We start from the raw sequence: 25,911 nt of genomic DNA on the forward strand, positions 1-25,911 counted from the left end.
CATCAAAGGCCAAAGGAGAATGGGCACAGCTATAGCTACTAATTACAAAATGGCACTTACTTGGCGGTAATAGCCCAAATTTTGAATTGGGAAAAATTGCCTTTTCATAGCTGGTCAGTAGAGCAAGTCATGTGTTTGAATAGGATCGTCTTTCACTCATTATAAATCAGACAGCGGTACATCTCACACCAGCGAGCAGGATACCCATGTGATAAGCCATTGAAGGCATTCAACACTGGTCATCAAACAACGTCCGCTCACACTCATTTCCTGGCCCTCAGGTCTCTTCCCAGACACATCCCTAACTCCCCAAGCTGCATCTTTCACTGTCCTTGTTTTGCACCCTCCTGGTAGGACACTGGAATGTGTCCTTAAACTCTGATAGAGCTTCTTGCAGGCTTGGGAGGAGGATAGAGAAGGATGTTTGAGGATGTGCAGAAACTAGTCTGTTGTATATAGGTAAAATGTACTTCCCATTGCCCTACCCACTTTTGTCTCTGGCCATACCCACCAATGTCATGTGGCCCTCAGATTGTTGGCTAGAAGGAAACTTGGGCTCTGAAAGGCTCCATATCCCTCATATATACGGACACTGGAGTCAATTATCCAAATGTGAATCCTGACCCCAAATAGCAGTACAGTGGTACCTCGGGTTAAGTACTTAATTTGTTCCGGAGGTCCGTTCTTAACCTGAAACTGTTCTTAACCTGAAGCACCACTTTAGCTAATGGGGCCTCCTGCTGCTGCCGTGCCACCGGAGCATGATTTCTGTTCTCATCCTGAAGCAAAGTTCTTAACCCGAGGTACTATTTCTGGGTTAGCGGAATCTGTAACCTGAAGTGTATGTAACCTGAAGCATATGTAACCCGAGGTACCACTGTATCTAAGTTTGTGGAAACCCCAGTACTGCAGAAATATAAAGTGAAGATGATCCTCCTAGTAGGGAGAAAACATCAAAATAACCCAGTGATGACTTAGCAAGCTCAGTGGCCATGAAATTCTGGTTGTTGAAGGGGAAGAGGATGGAAAACCAATGTTGTCACATAATGGTATACCATCTTCTGGTAAACATCATTATTGATATTTATAGGCATTCCCCCCCCCCCAAAAAAAAGCTCACTACACTCCACATATACTATGCTCTTAATCACTTAATCATTTAACACCCCTAGGAGATGATGTTTATTAACTGCTAAAACACCTACAACAACTGAGTGCTGGAAATGAAATTATTAAAACGTGGTTTGAAAAACTTAAAATAATTTGAAGATTATGTTTATTATCTGTTGAAACACCTACAATAACTCAGTTTTGTAAATGAAATGATTAGGATAGGCTTTGAAAAACTGAAAATAATTAGAGAAACTCAAGGATTGAGGGGGAGAGTAGCATTTAAGTAAAAAAAATGACAAGGGAAGGTAGAATGAATGCATCAAAATTAATAAGAGAATCTTGAGCTAATTGCCAAAATGATAAAACATCAGAGAACAGAGAGAGAAGATGAATAATGAGATCAAATTTAGGGCATTAAAATGTTAAGGTGAACAGTTATGTGAAAGTGATAATAATACAGAAGATAAAGGATTACACAATTTTTAGAAGACGTCTGTAGGCAGCCCTGTAACAGGAAGTTTTTAACATTTGCTGTTTTGTTATGTTTTTATATTCTGCTGGAAGCCACCCTGAGTGGCTGCGGATAAACAACCATAGCTGTCAACTTTCCCCTTTTTTTAAGGGAAATTCCCTTATTCCGAATAGGATTCCTCGCAAGAAAAGGGAAAAGTTGACAGCTATGTAAACAACAACAACAATTGCTATTATTATGGCAATCCTAAGCACACTTTGCCTGAACACAATGCGGCTTATGTCTTAGTAAACCTGCACAGCTAGACATCAATGACAAGATGGAAGTAGTAGCAAAAGGAAAACGGATGTTAATGAAGATGAAACTCAAAGTATAGAAATATAAAAATGGATTTTATAAAGTTTTTGAGCACACCCACACCATACATTTAGAGCATTGTTATACCAGAATATCCTGGGAAGAGGGGTTGATTATTGAAGCACTCTGAGAATTGTAGCTTTGTGAGGGCAATAGGAGTCTGTGAACAGTTTTCAACCTCCATAATAAACTACATTTCCCATGATGGGGGGTGGGAGCAATAAGTGATAAAGTAGTATCACGCTGCTTTAAATATATGTGTAGATGTGGCCCTAAAAGTTGAAAATTTCAATGTTTAGCAACATAAAAATATGGGAGGGAATGAGAGAAGAATCAAATAGAACATCCACATTTGCCAAAAGTAACAGAGACGCTATAAACAGCCAAGAAAAAAGGGAGAGAAATATATGAAAGAGGAGACAATGAAAAATGAGGAATGTCATCTTGCCTAACTTAAGATGCGTGGGTAGCTAAGAAGCTACAAATAAGAATATTAGAAAATGGGCAATGATGAAAGATCAAGAACAGAAAATTGTAATTGGATGCCAATAGTACAAATATGACAATCAATGCTATAATAATCAATCAAGCAAACAAGTTTATTTTTCTAACCAAATGCCATGACAAACCCCCAGCAACAGTACAAGAAAACAATATAGCTCATATATCTGTACCATGAGCCAACATCCAGAGAAAGGTTACCAGAGACACCAGCAAACTCGAACCCAGCTTGTTTTCAGATCAAACCTCTGAATCGCTGCAACAATTTATAGCAATTTTGTATAACTTTTCTCTGATTATTTCCACACACACACCCCAGCCCGTCCACAGAGGGCTACTCTCTGTGTTACAAAGCTATTATTGCCACTCAAAAGAAACCAAACCATTTATGCCAGGGTGTACTTTTATGAGCAAAGGTTTCAGAAAGCGATCTCTTGGTTGAGTCAGGCTAACAGATAATGTGATGTCTTTCACCTGAGGCTGACCACCAATATAAAGTTTCTCTGCTTATGGCACCTTGTTGCGGTGGCCATTCAAGACAGCCATCACCTGGAAAAACAGCTCAATAAAGGCATTTTTTTAAAGGAAGCTGTTGGGAGTTGATCGGAAAAACAGCTCTAAAATGTACTGTTCTCAAGTGTGGATACTAAGGGGGGAAATTGGTATTTCTAATTAGTCGCAGGTCCCTTCTGGATTCTACCCAACCCCTCACTTGACACTTATTCAAGGTCAAAGCAGAGCTCAGCTCTGGAAAATAATAATAATAGTCTAAAACATATTGACAAGCTGCTTCCCAGAGTTGCTTATTACCCAATTCTATATAGCACGGAGCAGGAAAAAAGTCCAATAGGCATAGCAGCAATTTCCAAAATATACTTTAAATGAGTAGAGTCTGCTCTTGCCTAAATTGTTGGCCACCTGGCATTTGTACAAAGAAGAGCTGCACATACTCTTGATGGTAGACAGCTTAGCATATTGCTCATAGCACTTCATCACTGGTTTTCTGTGCCTTTGCTTTCTCTTATTCTGTATCACACTTCCAAGAGACGTTATCATAAAATAATAATAATAATAATAATAATAATAATAATAATAATAATAATAATAATTTATTATTTGTACCCCGCCCATCTGGCTGGGTCTCCCCAGCCACTCTGGGCGGCTTCCAACAAAGATGAAAAATACACTAAAATGTCACATATTAAAAACTTCCCTGAACAGGGCTGCCTTCAGATGTCTTCTGAATGTCAGGTAGTTGTTTATCGCTTTGACATTTGATGGGAGGGCATTCCACAGGGCGGGCGCCACTACCGAGAAGGCCCTCTGCCTGGTTCCCTGTAACTTGGCCTCTCACAGTGAGGGAACCGCCAGAAGGCCCTCGGAGCTGGACCTCAGTGTCCGGGCAGAACGATGGAGGTAGAGACGCTCCTTCAGATATACTGGACCGAGGCCATTTAGGGCTTTAAAGGTCAGCACCAACACTTTGAATTGTGCTTGGAAACGTACTGGGAGCCAATGTAGGTCTTTCAGGACTGGTGTTATATGGTCTCGGCGGCCGCTCCCAGTCACCAGTTTAGCTGCCGCATTCTGGATTAGTTGTAGTTTCCAGGTCACCTTCAAAGGTAGCCCCACATAGAGCCATTGCAGTAGTCCAAGCGGGAGATAACCAGAGCATGCACCACTCTGGCGAGACAGTCTGCAGGCAGATAAGGTCTCATGAAATCATAGATTTGGAGGAGTCTGTTCTGCTCAATTCACTATGTCTCCCCATGGAGACCCATTTGTCTGCCTTTTTTCTGTCTTTCAACAATGTGTGCCCAGATTTTGCTGGAGTACAACTCTCATCATCTTTGAGCTAAGGTTTCTGGGGATCATGGGAGTTGTACTTGAACAATGAATTGGGACTCAGTTGTGAATAACATATTCCACCTCTCTACTTGCTTGCTTTGGCAAACAGGTAATCCTTGCAACTTTATGGCAGCAAGGTCCACTGGGAAGAATGGGGTTAGAATCCAGTGGATCTCCCAGTATAACCAGGCTCACCGGCTTCACTCCTCCATGCTCAGCTCAGGAGGAGATACAGCAGTATATTTTTCCCATTCCAGATCAGCTACGACCCAAATTTAATCCCTGAAAAGGAGGTTTCTGGGAATGTGGCCATGGTGGGAATAGGGACTGGGGATGTAGCATGGATTCTGATCCCAGCCAGAACAGTTGCATGACCTGGCAACCCAGCATAAATTAAGCCAGCAGAAAATGCAAACACAAATTTAAATACATGTTCTCTTTGCTAGCTTAGTCCAAGCTCAATAGTCCCATTGCTTGGCAGAGTTGGGATCTAGTGTAATTTTATGCTGCCTTAATTCACACTGTATTGCTTTATGCCAGTGTCTTGCATATAGGATTGCTCCCAAAGAAAGTATTTTGCCTGATTTCATAGCTGTTGCCTGTTAACTCCTGGCTTTCCTTTGTGACTTAGTTTTTTTAAAGCACCATTTCATTTCTGTCATAAACTATTTCTTCTTATTTTTAATTTTTTTGTAATGGTGGACATTTTTCAGTGGAACAGTGGGGCTGTAAACATTGAAATGAATGAAAGCATGAAGAAAGCAGAGCTTATATTGCTGTTTTGGAAACAAAATTATTTAGCAAGAGTTATACAGAGGGGGAGGAAATCAAGCGAATTACAGGGGGAAGACCACCCAAAAGACTTATAAACAAAAAGGCAGAAGAAAACGGGATAATCCATTCACTATTATTTCACCCCATAGTCCTCAAAATGTACATATCCAATCTCATTGTGTCATTTCAGCAGGAGGAAGCGAAGCAAATGCTTAACTTTCCTATTGAAATTAACAAAATGCATAAATGCTTAACTTTGGCTGAACTGTGCCCATATTATCAACACAGGGAAAACAGCTTTGTTTCATTGGGTAGATTTCTTGGAAATCATTGACGATCCTGTCAACATAAATACATTTTGAGTAAAAGGAAAGGTTGGGCTGGGAGGTGGGGGGCTGGATGGATTTTACATAATAATAAATTATATAGCCATTTGTTGTTTAGCCACTTAGGGAATGGCAATAGAGAGCTCTAATGTTAATTAGCAAATCACTCTATTACTAGCAAATGGCCCAGATTTTTCTATGCTTGCAGAAAATTGGCACGTCATAAATGGGGAATGGCACTATCATTTACATGGCCGCCAATTCTCTAATCGCATAAAAGAAATTGCAATCATTCCTAGAAACCTATTCATTAAATGGAAACAGGGTACCATATTTATGCCAGTCCTAGGTGGAAATATGGAAAACGACATATTAAATTTCAGTTCGTTACCAAGTAGCAAATTCGTGAAACGAGAAGAACAATGGCAGACAAGGAAGGGGAGGCGGGAAACGGCGTCCTGTGACTCTTCCACATCTTCTTACATCTGAGTTCTAATTAAAGTGTCACTACCATCACATGAGACACCCTGACTGCTTTTAAATGCAGCTGTTTCTGTTGCTTGCACTGTGATGTAAACCAGTTCTGAAATCTATGTACCTCGTCCTCTCGTATCCTAGGCATTCTCTCCATAGTTTGGAGAACAGGACACTAATGGTTTTGACATTGCTGCAGGCCCATTGATAAAACATGCAGTATTAAAAAATACAACTTCATAATAGTGCTTTATACAGTAATCAGACCATGCTGTGGTGAGAGCACAAATGAAAACAATCAATGGGCAAAACTCCACTGATGTTTGGTGGTGTTGACAATCACTTTAAATTGACTCCCTTGTGAACCCAGTGGATGGGGAAAGGGCATGCATGGTATGATTTCATTGTGCACAGTAATGGTTCTCTACTACTGCATATTTGATAAGATGAAATAGCATTCATACCCTCCAACATTTCTCTGATAAAATAGGGACGTTCTATTCCATAATATTAGGGATGCGGGTGGCGCTGTGGGTTAAACCACAGAGCCTAGGACTTGCCGATCAGAAGACCGGCAGTTCGAATCCCTGTGACAGGATGAGCTCCCGTTGCTCGGTCCCTGCTCCTGCCAACCTAGCTGTTCGAAAGCACGTCAAAGTGCAAGGAGATAAATAGGTACCACTCTGGCGGAAAGGTAAACGGTGTTTCCATGTGCTGCTCTGGTTTGCCAGAAGCGGCTTAGTCATGCGTGCCACATGACCTGGAAGCTATACGTCGGCTCCCTCGGCCAATAAAGCAAGATGAGCGCCACAACCCCAGAGTTGGTCACGACTGGACGTAATGGTCAAGGGTCCCTTTACCTTTATTCCATAATAGTATTAATAATAACAATCATCATCATTTTATTCCTTATATCCCAGTCATCTGACTGGGTTGCCACAGCCACTTTGGGTGGCTTCTAACATATTTAAAAACATTTTAAAAAACATTAAAAACTTCCCTATACAGGGCTGCCTTCAGATGCTTTCTAAAGGTTGTATAGTTACTTATCTCCTTGGCTCGGGGGGTCACATGACTCCATACCCTCCAACATATCTGTTATGGAAACAGAGATGTCCTAAGGAAAAGTGGGACATTCCAGGATCAAATCAGAAACCTGGACAGCTTCTGTAAATCTGGGACTGTCCCTGGAAAACAGGGACACTTGGAGAGTTTGATTTGTGACAGGTAAATTGGCAAGGTCTGCTGGGATCAGTATCATTGAGCATTATACAAAGAGTTCAGGAACACCTTTCACACAGGTTATTTCTGAGCAGACCTTAATTAAGAATGGGTTGTTTTGGAACTGGAAAAGGCTGAGCTCATACAACTGGGCAGATGGCTAATTTTGAAACGGAGTAACATTTTGGATGCAACTTTTTTCTCTCTCCACAGCGTTTCATCCTGAGATTAAATAATAAATTACAGATGAATCAGAATTCAGCAGGCGCTCTGCTGGACAACATTAAACGTAAATTGCCTGAATTTCAAGTACTCTCATGTATCCGGTGTCTATATAGGGAAGCTCCATCTAGCTACAAGTAATCTACATTGGAAAACATATTGGGAAAGATCCAGAGAGAGAGTTGAGTGGAACTCTGCTCATGCAAGGCTTTCTTTTCCCCCAACCAACCTCCTGTACCCAGAGCCACCCGGTAACATCTGGGCCTTGCAGTGCATCCTGTGGTCAAAGAGGTCAAGTCCCTATTGACAAATACAATAAGCTCACATGGGTGGGACCAAGAAGGGCACAAGGGAAAAGCTGAGTTGTTTTGCCCCCCCCCCCACTTGCAAAGGGGTGAACAGCAAAGCACTGCAGTCCTTGGTGCCAAACTAAACTGAAAAGTGTCTAGCCTTGGTTTAAAAGGGGTCTCTGCTGTCACAATTTTTCTAGTGTGATTAAAAGCCCTATGGGGAAAGGTTGTGCCCACCCTTACCGGACTTCTATGCCTTCTTTCCAGAGTTTGGGGTGATATTAAATAGACTAGGGTGCAGCATACCGTGGGTTAAAATCATGAGTCCTCTGTGAAGATCCCTGGTTTGACAATTCACCATCAGCCTAAGTTTCAGAGTTGTGAAGAGTTTGGAGTTTGGATTTGATATCCCGCTTTATCACCACCCGAAGGAGTCTGAAAGCGGCTAACGTTCTCCTTTCCCTTCCTCCCCCACAACAAACACTCTGTGAGGTGAGTGGGGCTGAGAGACTTCAAGAAGTGAGACTAGCCCAAGGTCACCTAGCAGCTGCATGTGGAGGAGCGGAGACGTGAACCTGGTTCCCCAGATTACGAGTCTACTGCTCTTAACCACTACACCACACTGGCTTGAATGCCACCCTAAGTGCCTGGAAGGATTTGTATCACCTCCCAAAACACACAAACATTCTTTATTATGGTCCAAAGACCCATACAAAATGGAGTTATTGGGGTGTCACAAAGGGCCCCCGGACGCCCTGATTATTCAGTTGGGGGGGGGAGATTTGGGCCAATGCAAGGGAATTGACTTAACGTGGGCTATAATTGAGGACTTGCAGGGGGCCACTAGGGGACACATTGGAAGATGGCCGACAATACCATCTCTCCGACCCACACAGGGTAATTAAGAGGCTGTTGTGGGTGTAGGCAGCCTCCCTTGTTGCCCCAAGGAAATGGGGAACACTGCCCTTGCCTGCTGTGCCCATAAATCACCCCCTAATTTGAAAAAAGGGGGTGAGGGCCCTAGGCAGAATGCCCCCGTGTGGACCTCGGCTCTCCTGGATGCTGTCTCTGATCGCGCACTAGTTGCAGCAATTTGGAATAATTAATTACAAAAGAAGCAAATGCACATATTTCAAGTGAAGAAGGGGAGTGAAGTCTGCTAATTTAAGTGACCTCTGCGAAAGAAGACGACGGGTTGGAGAAACAGGAATATTTTATGATGAAGATACACCAAAGGCTGGGTATGTTGACAACGGGACTGAATGGGGGGGGGGGACCTTTTTTACTTTCCTTCTATGTGATTTACAAGAACCCCTCCTCATTAGAATCGTCGGTTGAACTGACCCAAGCAGGATGATTAAAGTCTGTGTGGAGATAAACTTTAACCAAAAGTATGCTTAATGGAGATCGAGAAGCAATAAGAGCTTTTGGGAATGGCGCAGCAATTAATTCGGAGTCGCCATCTTGCCAAAGGATTTATAGCCGGGAGGAAGAACAGACTTATTTTCAGACTGCATTCCTAGTGAATCTCCTCAGAGGTTTTGAGAAAGGAGGCAGATTGGTGAAGATTAATGACGCTAAGACTGTTTTGATATATGGAAGTGATGTTATATGGAAAACGTCTGGATATGACTACTGGATAATAATAATAAAAAATCCACGCAGGATTACAAACTGTTCTAACCAGCTTGCCGAGATTATCAGAGGTCACAAAGATAAAGGAAAAATATATGAAAATAACAACAAGAGATGTGGAAAAACAATAAGAAAGGACTGGATAGTACTGTGAACATCATAAGGTTAGATTTGTGGCCATTAAAACAGCAGTAAGAAGCAAGAAGTTGATTGGATCCCCTTCAGAACTTGAAATATGGGTACCCCCAACAAAAAATTAAAATTCGGCTGTGTAATTTGGAATTTATGTAATTTGGTTTGATTTGATGTGATTGGTCGGTTAATAATAAATTATTCTTAAATATATATATATAACTGAGGACTTGCAGGCGCTGCACAATTTATGCTCCACCATATGTCTCAGCTGGTCCGATATGCTTGAGAGATGTCTATGACGCAACCCTAACCCTGTGGGAATCAACCGCGCAGTAAGGCGCTGCATACTGCAATGGGTTGGCTGGGTGATTCAGCACCCCAATATTACATTCTCGGAAGTATCTCTCTTTAGACCTGATGGTTTTCACCTTTCCTCAACAGGAAATGATATTTGGTTAGTAGACATTGTGGATGGATGCAGGTGTGAGTGGTCTGGCAGTGAGCATTCTGCTCAAGTGGTGGTTGGGCATTGGGCAATCCTTTGTCTTGGATGGAGGGGAGGTTGTAGTCTCCACCTACCCCTCCAAATGCTGGGTATCCCGTTAGCATCCTTTCTCAACCTTGGGTCCCCAGATGTTGTTGAACTACAACCCATCATCCCTAGCTAGCAAGGCCAGGGCTCAGGGATGGTGGGAGTTGTAGTCCAACAACATCTGGGGACCCAAGGTTGAGAAACACTGCGTTAAAGGTATCTGGGGGGAGTGGTCATGTCCACGTGCCCAGGTGGAGCCAGGGCTGAGGACGCTCCCTCAGATGGTGGTCCCTGTGGGGGGCTCACCCTATGTGATCTAAGTCTTAGGAACCCCCCCCCCCCCCGACTGGGGAGCATGATGTCTGGAGCAGCAAGGCTTTGCAGGACTGCAAGCCCTGATAATGCAAATTCTCCAATCTTGTGGAGGCTTCTAAGTTTGTTCAGCTAAAAGCAATCAGAAGCCTCCTTGGGACTTCCACATTCAACACATGAAAGTTCCCCATAGATTTAGAGTCTTTGGAACTGGGGCTTACGTGTCTGGCTCAGCTGCCCTTCACATGTCTTTACTGTGAACACATAACTGCACACAAATGGCTTTCGAAATGCACAGTATGAGAGTGGAAGTGTTACCATTTTATTATTTTCACATAGTTTGTGCTAATAAAGAGTTTCATTTTCTACATGGTACTGGATCTAATGACCTTTTTTTGGAGACGGTTCTGAGAGTTACCCTAGTGCTTGTTTCTGATGTGTTGAAGCAACCCATGCATGAATCGCATGGAGGCATTCCCCACCATTTTTGCATAATCTTCATTTTTCACTTTCTATTTTACAAAAGGCAAATAAATAAACATCAACATTCTTAACCTCTCCATTCTCCCAAAGGAAGGGAGTCTCCAGCTGCAATCCTATACCCACTTACCAGGGAATCATCCCAATAAACTAAATACAACTTAATTCTGAGTATGCATGTATAAGATTGTGCTGTCAGTTACTTTCCCCCCAAAGAGCAGAATAATCCATGATGGAATGCAGTGAAGAATTTATTGATGTAGAACAAAACCCAGCAAGTTTCAAACCTACTGGCTTTTCATCAAGGGAATTGTGGATGAAGTTTTATTCTAAGAAGACAAACCATTCTGTGCTTCTTGGGATTTGTTCAATATTAAATTCTTCTCTACATCTCATTACATTTTTTTATTTTTATTTTTGTGTGTGTGTCACATTGTTTTGTGAGCTTCCATTCTGCCTTGATTTCAAGAGAGAGGGAGAACAAGGAATTGGATCTGAGCAAGGACTCACTTTCAATTTTTTTTAAAAAAAAATATTTTTTGCTCAATTTTTATGTTCAACACACACACACACACACACACACACGCACACACGCAAACCACATAGTTTGATGAGTTTTCAGTCGGAAAGATTAGGTACCTCTAATTACTTATCCCAGAAAACATGTTGTTTCTTGAAATCTAATGAATGCATGAACATTTTGACATCCATACCACTATGGCAACCACAGTTCCATTGATCTCGTTTTGATTAGAGTGTCATAAACAAAACAAAAATGAATTAGCCCTGCATTTGCTCAAAATGTTAACCCATATATTTAGATATTAATTTATTCAGAGTGGTAGCACATTTATTTATTTTCAGAGGTGTTGAAGTTATGATATGTTGTGTGTGTGTGTCTACAGTATATAGACTAGAGGCTGTGCCTCTGCTTGCTCCATTTAACAAACCCTCTGCCATTCCCCCTGCCCTTAGACCCCTAGAAAGTCCCCTTCCCACACCAGGCAATTATGCTTGCTATTCACCTTCCCAAACCCATTTCTGAAGCCATTTTACTCTTCTGTTCTACAGCCTCACTTTTCACCCTTGTTTTCACCCCCATGTACATGCCTCCTGCCCACTTTTTTGCGTGCTGAGATCCCCCAAACACCCCTAGCCCAATAACTCACACATTAATTTTTGTTTAAGGTTTTTGGCATAATTTTGGCCACAACTTTATTCAACATACAAATTGTGAGTGGTTGCTTAGGCATTGGTTATGACTAGCTGCCCCCCCCCCCCAGCCTTTGGGGACAGCACTGACTCCTGGATTCCAGCGGAAGACAGTGTGGAGGAACAAGATCAGGGATAACTGGAGCTGCGACACAGACCCTCAGCTTCTCCCCGCATGCTCCTAGGGGCATACGCGGCCCAAACCCGATTCCAGGGATTTGGACGAAAGGATGGTAAGCCCCTGAATTCCTTTAACGGAATTCCCGTGCAGCAGCAGCTCTGGAGGGGCAGGCACAGCCAATCCATACCCCTCCACCAACCAATTTAAACCAATGCCTAACCACCAACCTTACAAGTTGTGACAATTTGCTACGCAGTAGGCGAAAACCAGATGGCACACACTAATCAGCCAAATGGAAAAATTCCTACCGGGCCCCCGCATCAAAGCGAATGACCCCATGACAGGCATAGCAAGGTCAAGGTGCAAGCCCAAACAAGGGAGGGCGGGCGGGTGATCCGATGCCCACAGCGAAAGAGAAAGCAACTTGCTGTGGGCCTTACTTAAATATCCTCTGATCCCACCCCCAAATTGGCAACATACAAATTGCCCCAGCAACAACACATCCAATCCACGCCAGGCCCCTTTCTTCAATTCTGCCTGGCAATTACAGGGTGCTTGTCTGGTCCCAGCCGCAACACGTGCTCTCCTTTAGTGAGAACACGCTTTGTGCAACTGGGCTTGTAAACAAAGCACTCCCACGGTGGAGTTGCCATATTTCAAGAATTAAAAACCAGGACACCCTGAAAATTGTTGAACTTTTTTTTTAAAAAAGGAAACCACCAAAATTGTTGTAAACCCACCCTATTGCCAAAAAGAACATTTGATTGACTTGTCTAAGATCCAGGACAAAGTGCTGCCTTTCAGAAATTCATCCCAGACATCAATTCTGCCTTTGAAATCCCAGTAATGTCTGGGAAAATCCAGACGTATGGCAGCCCTGAATCATGGTAAACTTCCTCCCCGCCCATACAACTACTAAGCACCTTTTCATCTTCTGCTGATCTATGAAACCATCATCCCCCCCTACTCTTCAGATCTTTTTCATGCCCTTGCCTTCATCTTCATCTTCAACTCCATCCCCATGCCTCCTACTTCCTGCTTTTTTGCAACTCATTTTCACCCACATTCTGCTTTTCTCTCCATCCTCCTCTTTACTTTTCTCAACTCTCTCTTGGCCATAAAGGTAAAGGACCCCTGACAGTTGCGTGTCGAGGTCCCCAATCCACCCCCCAAATAACTCACAACAGACACATAATTTTTGTTTAAGATTTTTGGCATGATTTTGGCCACAACTTTATTCAAATACAAACCGTGAGTGGTTGTTTAGGCATTGGTTAAGACTATCTGTCCCCCCGCCTGGGGACAGAACTGACTTCCGGGCACCACCGAAAGACAGTGCGGGGGAAAGCAAGTCGGGGAGGAATTGGAGCTGAGACACAGACCCTCAACTCTCACCCGCCTGCTCCCCGAAGGCTTGCCGGCCCTAGTCCCATTCCAGGGATTGGACGAAAAGATGGCAAGCCCCAGGATTCCTTTAACGGAATTCCCTTTCCGCAGCAACCATGGAGGGGCAGGCACAGCCTATCCTGACCCCTCCTCCAACGGAATTCCCTTTCCGCAGCAACCATGGAGGGGCAGGCACAGCCTATCCTGACCCCTCCTCCACCAGATTTATAACCAATGCCTAACCACAACCTTACAAGTTGTGACGATTTGCTACGTAGTAGGCAAAAACCACCCAGCCAGCCAATTTGCCAGGTGGAAAAATTCCTACCAGGCCCCTGCTCAAAGGCAGACGACCCCATGACAGGCAATAGCAAGGTCAACGCAACAACCCCTTACTCTAGGGCGGGTGGGCGGGTGATCCGTTGCACGCAGCAAAAGAGAAAGTACAAGGCTGCGTGCAGAGTATTTAAACCTTTTTACCCCTCCCACCAAAATTGCAACATAACTTTTACCCCAGCAACCCAGTGAACCAATCACTGCCCCAGGCCATCTTTAGAGACCTTGCCTGGTAACAGAGGGGTGGCTCAGTAGACCCCACCGCAACACGTGCTCTCCCTGAAGGAGAACACGCTTTGTCCAGTCACAAACGACTCTGGGGTTGCGGCGTTCATCTTGCTTTACTGGCTGAGGGAGCCAACGTTTGTCCACAGACAGTTTTTCTGGGTCATGTGTCCAGCATGACTAAGCCGCTTCTGGCAAAACCAGAGCAGTGCATGGAAATGTTTACCTTCCCACCGGAGCGGTGCCTATTTATCTACTTGCACTTTGATGTGCTTTCAAACTGCTAGGTTGGCAGGAGCTGGGACCGAACAACAGGAGCTCACCCCGTCGCAGGGATTCGAACCGATAACCTTCTGATCAGCAAGCCCTAGGATCAGTGGTTTAGAGCACAGCGCCACCTGTGTCCCACTCTCTTGGCCATAGATCATTCCAAATTGCATGCCTTCCCCTCTCTCTCTTGGCTCTCAGGGTAGCAAAGTCCTTCATGGGAATATTTCAGGAGGAGTCTTTCCCGAGGAGCAAACTCTAGTTCCTCTCCTCCATTCCCCTCAGTGTTTTCTTTATATAGTGTCAGACTCTCCCCCCCCCCCCGCCCCCGCCATTTTATAAGCACTTTAACTGTCTGGGAGTGTTTTTGGGTGGTTGTTGTTTTTAACTCCAACTTGCCCCAGACACACATATATACATATAAATATACATATACCGGCACACACACATATCCACATACTGTAGTCCTAACCTGGCATATTGTTGCAAGCCTGAAATGTTTTGCAAATGTCCATTTTTGATTTTCTGCTTTATGGATTGTGTTGATTTTTTTATTTTTTTTTGTCATTATAAACTGTCTAAAGATACTTTCTTTTTGAACACAATCCCTCCAGTTCACAGCACATTAGCTCACTATTTAGCTATACATGTCTAATTGATGTTTTCCAGATATATGTAGCAAATATTAACTGACATTTCTGAAGGGGAAATAAAGCCTCCCAAATATGTAAAAAGTACTTTACTAATCAGATATCAGAGATAGATTGATCCCACTTTGGTCTTAGGTTTTTGTTTTGTTCTTTTTTAAAAAAGGAGACATCTCATGACAGTTGCTGCAAAGTAACATAACATACTCAATAATGCTAAAAGTTATTGTTTGTAATTCAGTGGTTCAACAACTGCATGGATGGTAGCTAGGACCTTAATGATTCTCATGATGAAACATTATTTGTGCATTTTGCTTCTACTTAAAATCTTGGCTTCACTTCTGCATCAGAAACAGTGTCTTCCCCTCCCCCCCCCCCCCCCCCGTTGGATCTCCTCAATACATGAGACAGGTTGTGTTGGATTTTTCCCCAGTCACATTATTAATTGGAGGCTAACTGCTCCCAATCTTAGAATGTAGAAATAACGTAAAGGGAAGGGAAGGGATTTGAAACGCACAAACAATCAACCCATTTATCAAAGAATATAAGTAGCATGAAGTGACAACAAGAAGGAGTCGGGTGTCTGCTTTACAGGCAGTGATAATTACAGAAGCAGAAGAGTAAAAGATTGGCCCAAACATTTGCTCACCATTTCAGTTCAAAAATGGAAGATGGTTAGGATCCTAATGCCCTTTCCCAGTATCTACATCCCTCGGTCCCGGGTATGTAAGAGTGCAGGGGACAAGCTGAGTGCAGCAGCTGTTATTCTCATGGAGCCCAGACCTCTAATTCTTCCCTGCTAAGGGCTTCTGTACACAACTGAGCAGCCCATCTCATTTATTTGCTACTGTGCTGTATCATTTCAGACTGCTATGCTAATATGATTGTGTGACCGTCTAACACTGAATCGTTAAACCTCGTTCCGAATACAGAAATAGAGAAATGTCTTCATGTGCTAGGTTACCATGGCAAATTCCCATTGAAATAGGCACAATTAAAATACTTGTATTCATCATTATCCATTTTGAATTATGTCCTGGAACTGAGACAGAGATAAAGTCACTGAAGTGGTAGGAAATTGGATATCACAGAGACAAATTCCATCATTCAAGTGTTCAACAAACAAGGCAAAGGGACTGAGGAATGTCAGTGCCTTAATTCCAAATGCTGCACTTTCCTTTACAGCAAATATTAGCTCCAACCTAAACCCACAAGTATGGCTGTTTTTTTAATGCAGGATTTCCTCTTACTCTGGATAGTAGTTTTTTCTCTTTTCCCTTAGAAGCTTACTTATTCATAAAAAATTCTGGTGAGACATCTTTCCTAATAAATAGTCCAATAAACCATAAAATGCTTAAAAAATAAAACTCTTAATACCAATACCCAGCGGGAATGAAACACTCCTGGATAGCAACAGATTGCAACCTAAAAAGCTCTTGAAATATGTATTTACCATTAGGAAAGGGCATAAAGAGATGAAGCATGCTGACCCCATTCAGAATACTGTCCAACAAACAAAGCTCTTATTTCAAATAATGAGAAAATATCTTAAGTTATTCCCAACCTACTTCCAAGTTGGCACTACTGACACAGAGCACTCCCTGGTGGCGTGCAAGATCTATCTCCAGACAGAGGGTCCATAGCACAAAGCATAAAGTGTGCCCTCACATCAACACTGCCAGAACAGCCAGAACTTGAACTTTGTGAATACTTCTCTGAGTCCATCAAACATGCTCTACTGATCTCCCCTGAGATAGCATCAGAGCAAGGTGGAACCACATCAAAGAGGCAATGTACAAAACAGCTATGTCCTCCTTTGACAAAACAGAGCAACAGTCCCCCAACTGGTGTGAGACCAGCACAAAAGGCATTGCAAAGTGTGAGGCTCTTCTGAACTACAGTGGTACCTTGGTTCTCAAATGCCAAAAACCCAGAAGTTAGTGTTCCGGTTTTCAAACATTTTTCGGAAGCCGAACGTCTGATGCGGCTGTCAGCTATTGTTTCTGGGGCACCTGCACCAATCAGAAGCCGCACCTTGGTTTTCAAACATTTCAGAAGTAAAACGGACTTCTGGAATGGATGAAGTTTGACACGTTTGTTTTTGCTATTTATTTGCCGTTTTTTGTTTTTGAGGCCTTTTTGGTTAATTTGTTTTTGTGACTGTGTGGAACCCAGTTCAGATGCTGATTGATTGATTGTGTGACAGCAGAAATGGATTAAAAAAACCCCCATCCAAACAATGATTATCATCAGTGCTGGGAAGAAAAAAAATATTCATTTTATTTTTTATCATCTACAATACTGTCTTATTTATTTTATAGTACAGTACATTGATCATTGCTTTCATTTCATGAATCAATGGCCTCGTTAGAAAGCAAATTCATGTTAATTGCTGTTTTAGGGGTTGCTTTTAAAAGCCTGGAATGGATTAATCCATTTTGCATTCCTTTCTATGGGAAAGTGTGCCTTGGTTCTGGAACGCTTTGGTTTTGGAACGGACTTCTGGAACGGATTAGGTTTGAGAACTAAGGTAGCATGCACCCTGCAAAAAGACACTTGCTATGCTCATTAACAATGACAAACCTAGACAGCATCTTAAAAAGCAGAGACATCACCTTGCCAACAAAGGTCTGTATAGTTAAAGCTATGGTTTTCCCAGTAGTGATGTATGGAAGTGAGAGCTGGACCATAAAGAAGGCTGATCGCCGAAGAATTGATGCTTTTGAATTATGGTGCTGGAGGAGACTCTTGAGAGTCCCATGCTCTGCAAGAAGATCAAACCTATCCATTCTGAAGGAAATCAGCCCTGAGTGCTCACTGGAAGGACAGATCCTGAAGCTGAGACTCCAATACTTTGGCTATCTCATGAGAAGAGAAGACTCCCTGGAAAAGACCCTGATGTTGGGAAAGATGGAGGGCACAAGGAGAAGGGGATGACAGAGGACGAGATGGTTGGATAGTGTTCTTGAAGCTACCAGCATGAGTTTGACCAAACTGCGGGAGGCAGTGGAAGACAGGAGTGCCTGGCGTGCTCTGGTCCATGGGGTCATGAAGAGTCGGACACGACTACACGACTAAACAACAACAACAAATGCTCATTAAGGCAAGGAGTGATCTCCAGCGGATTGTGAGACAATGTGCCAGTGAAAACGAAGGTTTCGGCAAATGTGACCTGAAGGCTGGCAACATCACCCTTGCCATGCCTTGCTTGGGGATAGGCATTCAAGTTGTGTATCCGTAGTAGTGACCAGAGGAGACATGACCCCTCGGAGGAGCACAGAGAGTAGAAACACTATGGTGCATCTGCAGCGGCACAACTGCAAGCCTTCATATGCCCTAACTGCAACAACATACGTCTCTCCCACATTGTTCTCTACAGCCACAGCAGGCGCTGTAACCTTTCAACAGTTTGACCCCCCCAAGGCACACTCTTCCATTGTTTCCTGATACAGATGGATGCCAACACTATATTTCAAATAACGGGTACCAAAAGAGAGAAGGTCTTGCTTCATACAACCTTCCCCAACTTGGTAGCCACCTCTACACTCATCTCCTACTACCCTCCTGAGAAAAACCCCACCCCACCCTCCCACTATATATAAGGGTCTGGTGACTTCTGTTTTAGTGTATCTGAAGAATATTTCAACTGTTTCAGACCAACACGGCTACCTACCGGAATCTGGTACCCACCAGATTTTCAGCCTATGGCTCCAATAATTCCTGGCTGTTTGCCATGCTGGCTGGGACTGATGGGAACTGGAATCCAACAAGGTTTGGAGTGCCCCAAGCTGGGGAAAGCTGCTCTAGTCAATATTATTTCATGTGCACTTATTTTATATATTTCTATCCTGCTCTTCAGCCATGGAAGAACCCCCAGAGCAGTTCGTATATGACAGTAAACAAAAACAAATACAGTAAATAAATATAGTTCAATTTAACTTTACTGCTTATAATCTTTGGTCATAACAATATAAAACAGGGGATAAATGTGATGAGAAATAAAATCAAAGTTAAGCATAAATCAATTGAAATTGTTTAAAGCATGTCAGTCAACCCACCGAATAAAATTACTAAATCCATTTGTACTGAGGTTTAAAATTCTTTCAGGCCAATTTCCAGCTTTAGTTTTTTATAAGTAACTATTAGTCATAACTAATAAAACATGCAAAAATAGAATGAAAAGAATTGAAATGATTATGCTTCTCCAATACAAATTGTAATTTTTGCCTCATAAAATTTGGCTTTTGTGTTAACCGATGCCTTTAAGAAATTAGAAACAGCTCTCAGTATCTTAATATTATTATCGCAAAGGAGAAATCTATCTTTGGCACACTGACCTATTGATACCAATTTTAAACTGATCAGTCCCCCCCCCCCCCTAATATCTTGGGTCAAGAAATAATTAAAGAGATAATGAGGAAGATCCTCTGCCTTATCTAATCCACAACAGCAGAGGCAAAGGTTGTATGTTATCTTTGCTAAAGAGGCGTTAATTGGAACCTAGCAAAAGTGAGTTCCTTCCTGAAACAAAACTTATTTATTTTAAATGAGTAGTCCACTGGGCCTGGATTATGTTTAAGTAAATTACACCAAGGTGGTATCTTTACAGACTTAAGAGATGCAAAATCTTCCTACATAAACAACTGTACATAATGTGAACTCCTTGGCTATAACAAGGTCTCTGAAAAATGTTGGTCTACAAATAGCCAAATTTCTGAAGTAAGCATCTGTTTTGATGCCAAGATTTCGCTCTCAATAGACTGAAAGCTAACTTTGTTCCAAACAGCATAATTTTATAAGACAATGCTCTGGCATTCCTTTGCATTTTAGCTAATAAGCAAATATCCGCTGAGAAACCATCATGGACTGAACGAAGGATACTGTTTTTGTCTACAAATACTATAGTGGGGTATGTCTAGGAGTCCCGGTATTGCTCTTCAAAGTCCCTTCAGGATGTGGTTCAGCTCATCTGATTGTGATATGAAGAGTCCTGCTCTATTTCAGGTCAGCACCTGGCTCAACCCTGAGAGAACCAAAAGGGACAGATCCATCCTCACTCAGAAGTAAAGGAGGTGTCAGTGCAGATGGGTGATGCAATGGTTCTAAGGGGTTGCTCGTGCGTAAGCAGGTGCCTATCTCCCTGGCTGGGTGCAAACACCTGGCTGGGCTGCCAAAGTGAACCTCTTCTGTCCGGACAGCCACTCACCCGAGGCTGTCTCAATCGCTGGCAGAATCCGTCAGTGGGCGTTTCTTAAACTTCATCCAGCAAAGAAGTTCTTTGACGCCTAGTCTTTGCCTACCCTCTCTGCGCGAAAGCCTTCTGTGCAGGGAGGGCAACGGAGGACCCCTACTTTCCCCACTGGTCCCAGGCAAGGAGTCATGGGACCGCCTCGCTGCTTCCCCCACCTGTCCCCCTTCTCCACTGGTGCTATGCTGATTCTCTTCCCCAGAAGATGGGCTGCTCCTGATCCCTGGACGCTCTCTGGAATCCCTCTGGATTTTGCGCTCCCCCTCCAGTACTGTTGGCAGTTCCCTGACAGGTGAGATATGTTCTGTGTGTCTGGCCTCAGTCTGTACTAAACAAGCTGCAGTATATTGGATCAGCAAAGTTTCAAAGTTTTCAGTGACTGCCACAAAGCCAAAAGGATCCCAAGTGCAAGGTGGAACAGGATGCCTCCCACCAATCACAATGCATGAACTGATTCATGTATGATCAGACACTTTTTTAGATAGGTGAGCCCAAGAAACTGAAAGTTTTAAAGGTGGTGAGGACCAACATCTTGAATTGAGCCCATAAGCAAATACAGTGGTACCTCAGGTTACAAACACCTCGGGTTACAAACACTTCGGGTTACAGACTCCACTAACCCGGAAGTAGTACCTCAAAGGTTAAGACCTTTGCCCCAGGATGAGAACAGAAATTGTGCAGTGACAGTGGGAAGCCCCATTAGCTAAAGTGGTACCTCAGAAGAAGAAGAAGAGTTTGGATTTGATATCCCGCTTTATCACTACCCGAAGGAGTCTCAAAGCGGCTCACATTCTCCTTTCCCTTCCTCCCCCACAACAAACACTCTGTGAGGTGAGTGGGGCTGAGAGACTTCAGAGAAGTGTGACTAGCCCAAGGTCACCCAGCAGCTACATGTGGAGGAGAGGAGACACGAACCCGGTTCACCAGATTATGAGCTCTTAACCACTACACCACACTAAGAACGGACCTCCAGAACGAATTAAGTTTGTAACCCGAGGTACCACTGTAGGCAATGAAGCACAGTTGAACCAATAGGGTATCAAAACATTCCCTACAATTTTATTTGGTGCATTTTGCACCAGTGGCAGTTCTCAAATCATCATCATTGCAATACAGTAATTGACTTGGGAAGTTATAAGTGCCTGAATAATAGTGGCCAAACCCCCCTATCCAGGGATAAGGAGAGCCAGTGTTGGGGTGCTACATTGCCACTTATAAACGCCATCTCCAACTCCTCAAAAGATTCCATCAACAGTGTCCCCCCAAAAAATTGACACATCATTTGGGAAGACAGGCAAACTAATATCAGTGTACTGGAAGAAGCAAAGATCACCACTGTGAAGGCAATGATTCTTCAACATCAACTTCACTAGACTGGTCATGTTGTTCGGATGCCTGATTATTGTCTTCCAAAGCAACTACTCTGAACTTTAAAATGGAAAGTGTAATGCTGGTGCTCAACAAAAGAGGTTTAAAGACTCTCTCAATGCAAATCTTAAAAAAATGTAGTATAAACACCAACAACTGGGAAACACTGGCCTGCAAGTGCTCCAAATGTTGTCATGGGCTTTGAAGACGCTCGGACTCAGGATGAAAGGGAGAAACATGCTAAGAGAAAGGCACGCTTGGCTACCCCTCACTGTAATCAACTCCCACCCGGAAACATACATCCCCATTGTGGAAGGATGTGTAGATCCAGAATTGGCCTCCACAGTCACTTACGTACTCACTGTTAAAACCATGTTTATGGAAGACAATCTTACTTGGCTATGAGTGATTGCCAAAGAAGAAGGAAGCAAGCTACATTGGTAAGTGGAGTGAAGGACAGGCAGAGGAAGAACAAAGCCAAGGATGGGAAAATTGTGGCCCTCCAGATGTTGGATTAGAACTTTCATCAACCCCAGACAAAATGGCCAATAGTCAGGATGGGAGTTGTAGCCCATCAACATCTGGTGGGTGGTCAGGTTCCTGATCTCCAAGCAAGGGAAGCAAATGAGCCTGAAACCCACTTTCATTCCCATCACACATGGAAGTAACAAATGTGTGTGGAGTAATGATTCAAAAGGCCCTTAGCTAGAGGGAGTTAGAAACTCGAGAAATAACAAAAACACTCTGAAAATATTTTGCCTGGATTATAGACTTGAATATTCTCTACAGTGCAGTACCATTAAGCCTATTTTCTATTGACATTTTAATAGGAAGTGTACATGTGCCAACGTAATTTAATGGATGCTTTTGCAGTGTTTTGAATGCAGCAATTCACAATTTGTTACTTGCGTCAAGGTCCTTCAGTGGAGAGTGGGCTGTTTAATTTCTTTTACAGCTACATAAGTAATATTAACAATGTCAGCTCTCAAATCCTCCCTTCATATATTACAACAGAGGCATACATTTCTGTTCAGTGTCCTTGATTCTCCATTTTTCTAACCCATGATTTATACAATGCCTCGCCACAAAAGGAGGTACATAGTTCTGCTGCATTCTCATCTTCATTATTAGTAATGGATTCGTTTTCAGTTTCATCTCTATTCAGTTCATTATCTGTAAAGGCAAAATTATGTTCTTATGCATTCAGAAGTAATTGATTCCCTCAATTTATTATTCAGAATAAAAAGATTTCTCTCAAAGTGTGGGAATGAAAATGTATCCTTTTTAAAGAGTACAATGGTACAATAGTGATTCTTTTTTTAAAAAAAAGAAGAAGCCACACAACAATGTCATGCCAAGATTAACATAAAAAATATTTTGAGGAATAAAGCAACCTAAATCACTCTAAAAATATGTTGAATCCTCAAGTAATACAGTCAGTGATAGGAAAAGAAGTTTTTGTTGAAGGAACTGGACATGGAGGAAGGGGGCAATTTCCTTCATGAGCACAAATTACTCCATATATTATATAAGCCAAGAGGTACATCATCAGCCAAGCCAGTTGCTGTGGCAATAGCCCAGTGATGGCTATACAGTCATACCTTGGATCTTGAATGCCTTGCGACTCGAATGTATGGGCTCCCAAACACCGCAAACACAGAAGTGAGTGTTCTGGTTTGTGAACGTTCTTTGGAAGCCGAACGTCTGACAGGGCTTCCACGGCCTCCGGTTGAGTGCAGGAAGCTCCTGCTGTCACCAGAAGCAGTGCCTTGGTTGTCAAATGTTTTCGGAAGCCAAACAGACTTCTGGAACGGATTCCGTTCGACAACCAAGGTATGACTATATGCGTAAGTGATTAAGGCACGTCAGTCAGTGAGCCTGTCTGTGAGTCGGAGTCTGTGTTATGCCTTGAAGTTGGAACAACAGATCCTTTGTGCTTGTATGTATCTGTGTCTGCAAAGCCTACAAGCTGTATACATATATCAACATCTGGAACTGTATTACCGAAGCCTTAGCTTCTACAGCAGTAATCTCTTTTGTACCTTAAGCTGCTTCTGTGTGGTGAGTGGAACTAGGGACAACTGCCACTGCGTGGGTACTCACCTCAAATTCCCAACAGTTTTAAATGAGTCTTCCAACACCTTTCCCTCTATTTGCGGCTATTTCTTGGCCTGCATTGTAACCTTTTCCTCTACCTGGAGTCTTTCATATTTCATGAACGTCTACTTTCAGGAACAGAATTTAGCACCTTAAAATCATGAATGATTTTGTGCTACCATATTGGATACAGCAATCTCTATTAGCATTATTTTTGTTCACTGTGATATGAAATGGCAGCCTACGTTGCAGTAGGAGGAGTGGAATGGTTTTTGAAAGATTGTGTTGAAAAAATGGCAATATAGTTTGGATTGTTTTCATGGCCCAAAGGATGCATCCTGATTTCTAGTACATTCTAGCCTACTGGACACCACAATGATAGAACAATGTTTTATGGTTCCCTTCCACCCGCCCACAGACTCCAAAACATAACCTGTTCTTATTTTGTCTGGATTCTTGTTTGTTTTAAATTATTTTAAATGATCTTGGAACCCAGTGTGGGATCAGATTATGAAGGTTGGGTTAAAAATGGCATAAGAACACAAGATGAGGTTAGCACAGACTGTTCCTAGGTCAGGATCTTCGAATCTCCATCCCTCTAGATGTTGCGGTGACCTATCAGGTGCCTATGAGAAGTCCACAAGCAGGATGTGAAGACAAGAACACTTTCCCCTGCCCTTACAAAACATTGTATCCAGTTTGTTTAAGTACTGCTATCCTCCAATTTCTCAGAAATTTCCTTCAGCAGTCATATCGTGGATCCCAAACGCCCCGGAACTCAGACGTTTTGGCTCCCAAACACCTCAAACCCAGAAGTGATTGTTCTGGTTTGCGGAACCCAAACATCTAATGGGGCTTCCGCGGCTTCTGATTGGCTGCAGAAGCTTCCTGTAGCCAATCAGAAGCCGTGATTCAGTTTTCGGACATTTTGTATGTCAAAAAGACTTCTGGAATGGATTCTGTTCAACTTCCAAGGTACAACTGTACTGTGGAAGAGGCTTTCATTTTTTCCATCTCTCTCTCAGGTGCTTTAGAATTTCATTAGCATTTCTGGAGTTTGTGGGATTCACCTTACTTTATCATTGTGGTATAACTGTGGTGTGGGTGGGTAGGTGTGTCATCAAGCATTTCTCCAATGCTATCCAACCTCTCTGTGTGCCCACATTTCCTGATTTGAAAAAGGAACATGAGGGAAAATTGCCTCAATATGTCTTCATTTGATTTTAATGGAGGCTGGGGAGGCTGACTACAGGACATCTGATATTGGTTCCCTTCCTGATTTTATTTTTAAAAGAAAAATGCTTGGCTTTCCTTCCACATGGATTTCTTGTAAAAATACAGTGGTACCTCGCAAGACGAATGCCTCGGAAGACGAAAAACTCGCAAGACGAAAGAGTTTTTCGTTTTCTGAGTTGCTTCGCAAGACGGATTTCCCTATGGGCTTGCTTCGCAAGACGAAACGTCTTGTGCCTTTTTTTTTTTTAACCGCCAATGCATTCCTATGGGAAACCGTCAATACACATTGGTGCTTCGCAAGACGAAAAAACTCGTAGAACGAAAAAACTCGCAGAACAAATTAATTTCGTCTTGCGAGGCACCACTGTACAAAGACTTAATATATGTGGTGTTAGTTACACAATAGACAGCCTCCCCAGCTTCCTATGTTTATAGGAAAACCCAGTTCGCGATGTCATGGCATTTACGGGAAGTAACAGTACCTGGGAAGGCTGCAGAGTGTAGGCCAAAAGAGAGGCGTTTTTGTGTGATGTTTTTTGGGAAGTTTTGCTGCTGCTGCTGCTGCTGCTGTTGTTGTTGTTGTAGAATTAAAGAAAGCATTCACACAAATATCCCTGGGCTATCTTGAAAGTTAGGAAAGCACAACAGAAACATTGCACCCTACCCAAGGAAATTTGACAATTTTTTTCTCCCTTTTGATAAGTTTTGAATATTTTTTTTTGATGGAGCCAAAAAATGTGGGACACAGCACTGGTTAATAACAGTGAGCATGATGCCTATTACTTCTTACTAGACAACATCTATTTCTCTGCCTTAGTCAGATTGATTTTGTAGAATCTGGGTCACTGTGACTTCATTGAAACTAGGATATCATCTCCAAATTTGAGAAGGAAGGACGATACAGAACAAATTCATACAAAAATGGACTATGGGGCAACGTTTTGGAATGATAAATTCCATGACAATCTTTGACCATATGCACTTTCCTTTGTCATTTGCAGCACACACACACACACACACACACACACACAGTCCTGTAGCTGTATTAATCAATTTAAACAACATTTTAAAAGGAA

The 25,911-nt window shown here is 42.7% G+C and overlaps 1 protein-coding gene across 22 annotated transcripts in view; it reads right to left on the reverse strand.

Annotated features, from left to right (window-relative positions):
• LOC310681635 (uncharacterized protein) overlaps nt 1–25,911 on the reverse strand; it is a 192,608-nt gene that overhangs the window by 142,367 nt on the left and 24,330 nt on the right. For 3 of the 22 annotated variants that reach the window (XR_014513435.1, XM_083449721.1, XM_083449722.1), the window contains exon 1: nt 5,990–6,073. The exons of 18 other annotated variants lie outside the window; for them this stretch is intronic. Coding sequence is in view for 2 of the 4 variants with exons in the window: in XM_083449721.1 (XP_083305847.1) it covers nt 5,990–6,022 (33 nt within the window). In the remaining 2 variants the exon portion in view is untranslated. Of the gene's footprint in view, nt 1–5,989; nt 6,074–22,342; nt 22,676–25,911 lie in introns of those variants that run through there. One more of the 22 variants, XR_014513437.1, reaches the window with a different exon arrangement.

Source organism: Podarcis tiliguerta (assembly GCF_965153285.1).
Source record: "Podarcis tiliguerta genome assembly, chromosome: 7".
NCBI lineage: Eukaryota > Metazoa > Chordata > Lepidosauria > Squamata > Lacertidae > Podarcis > Podarcis tiliguerta.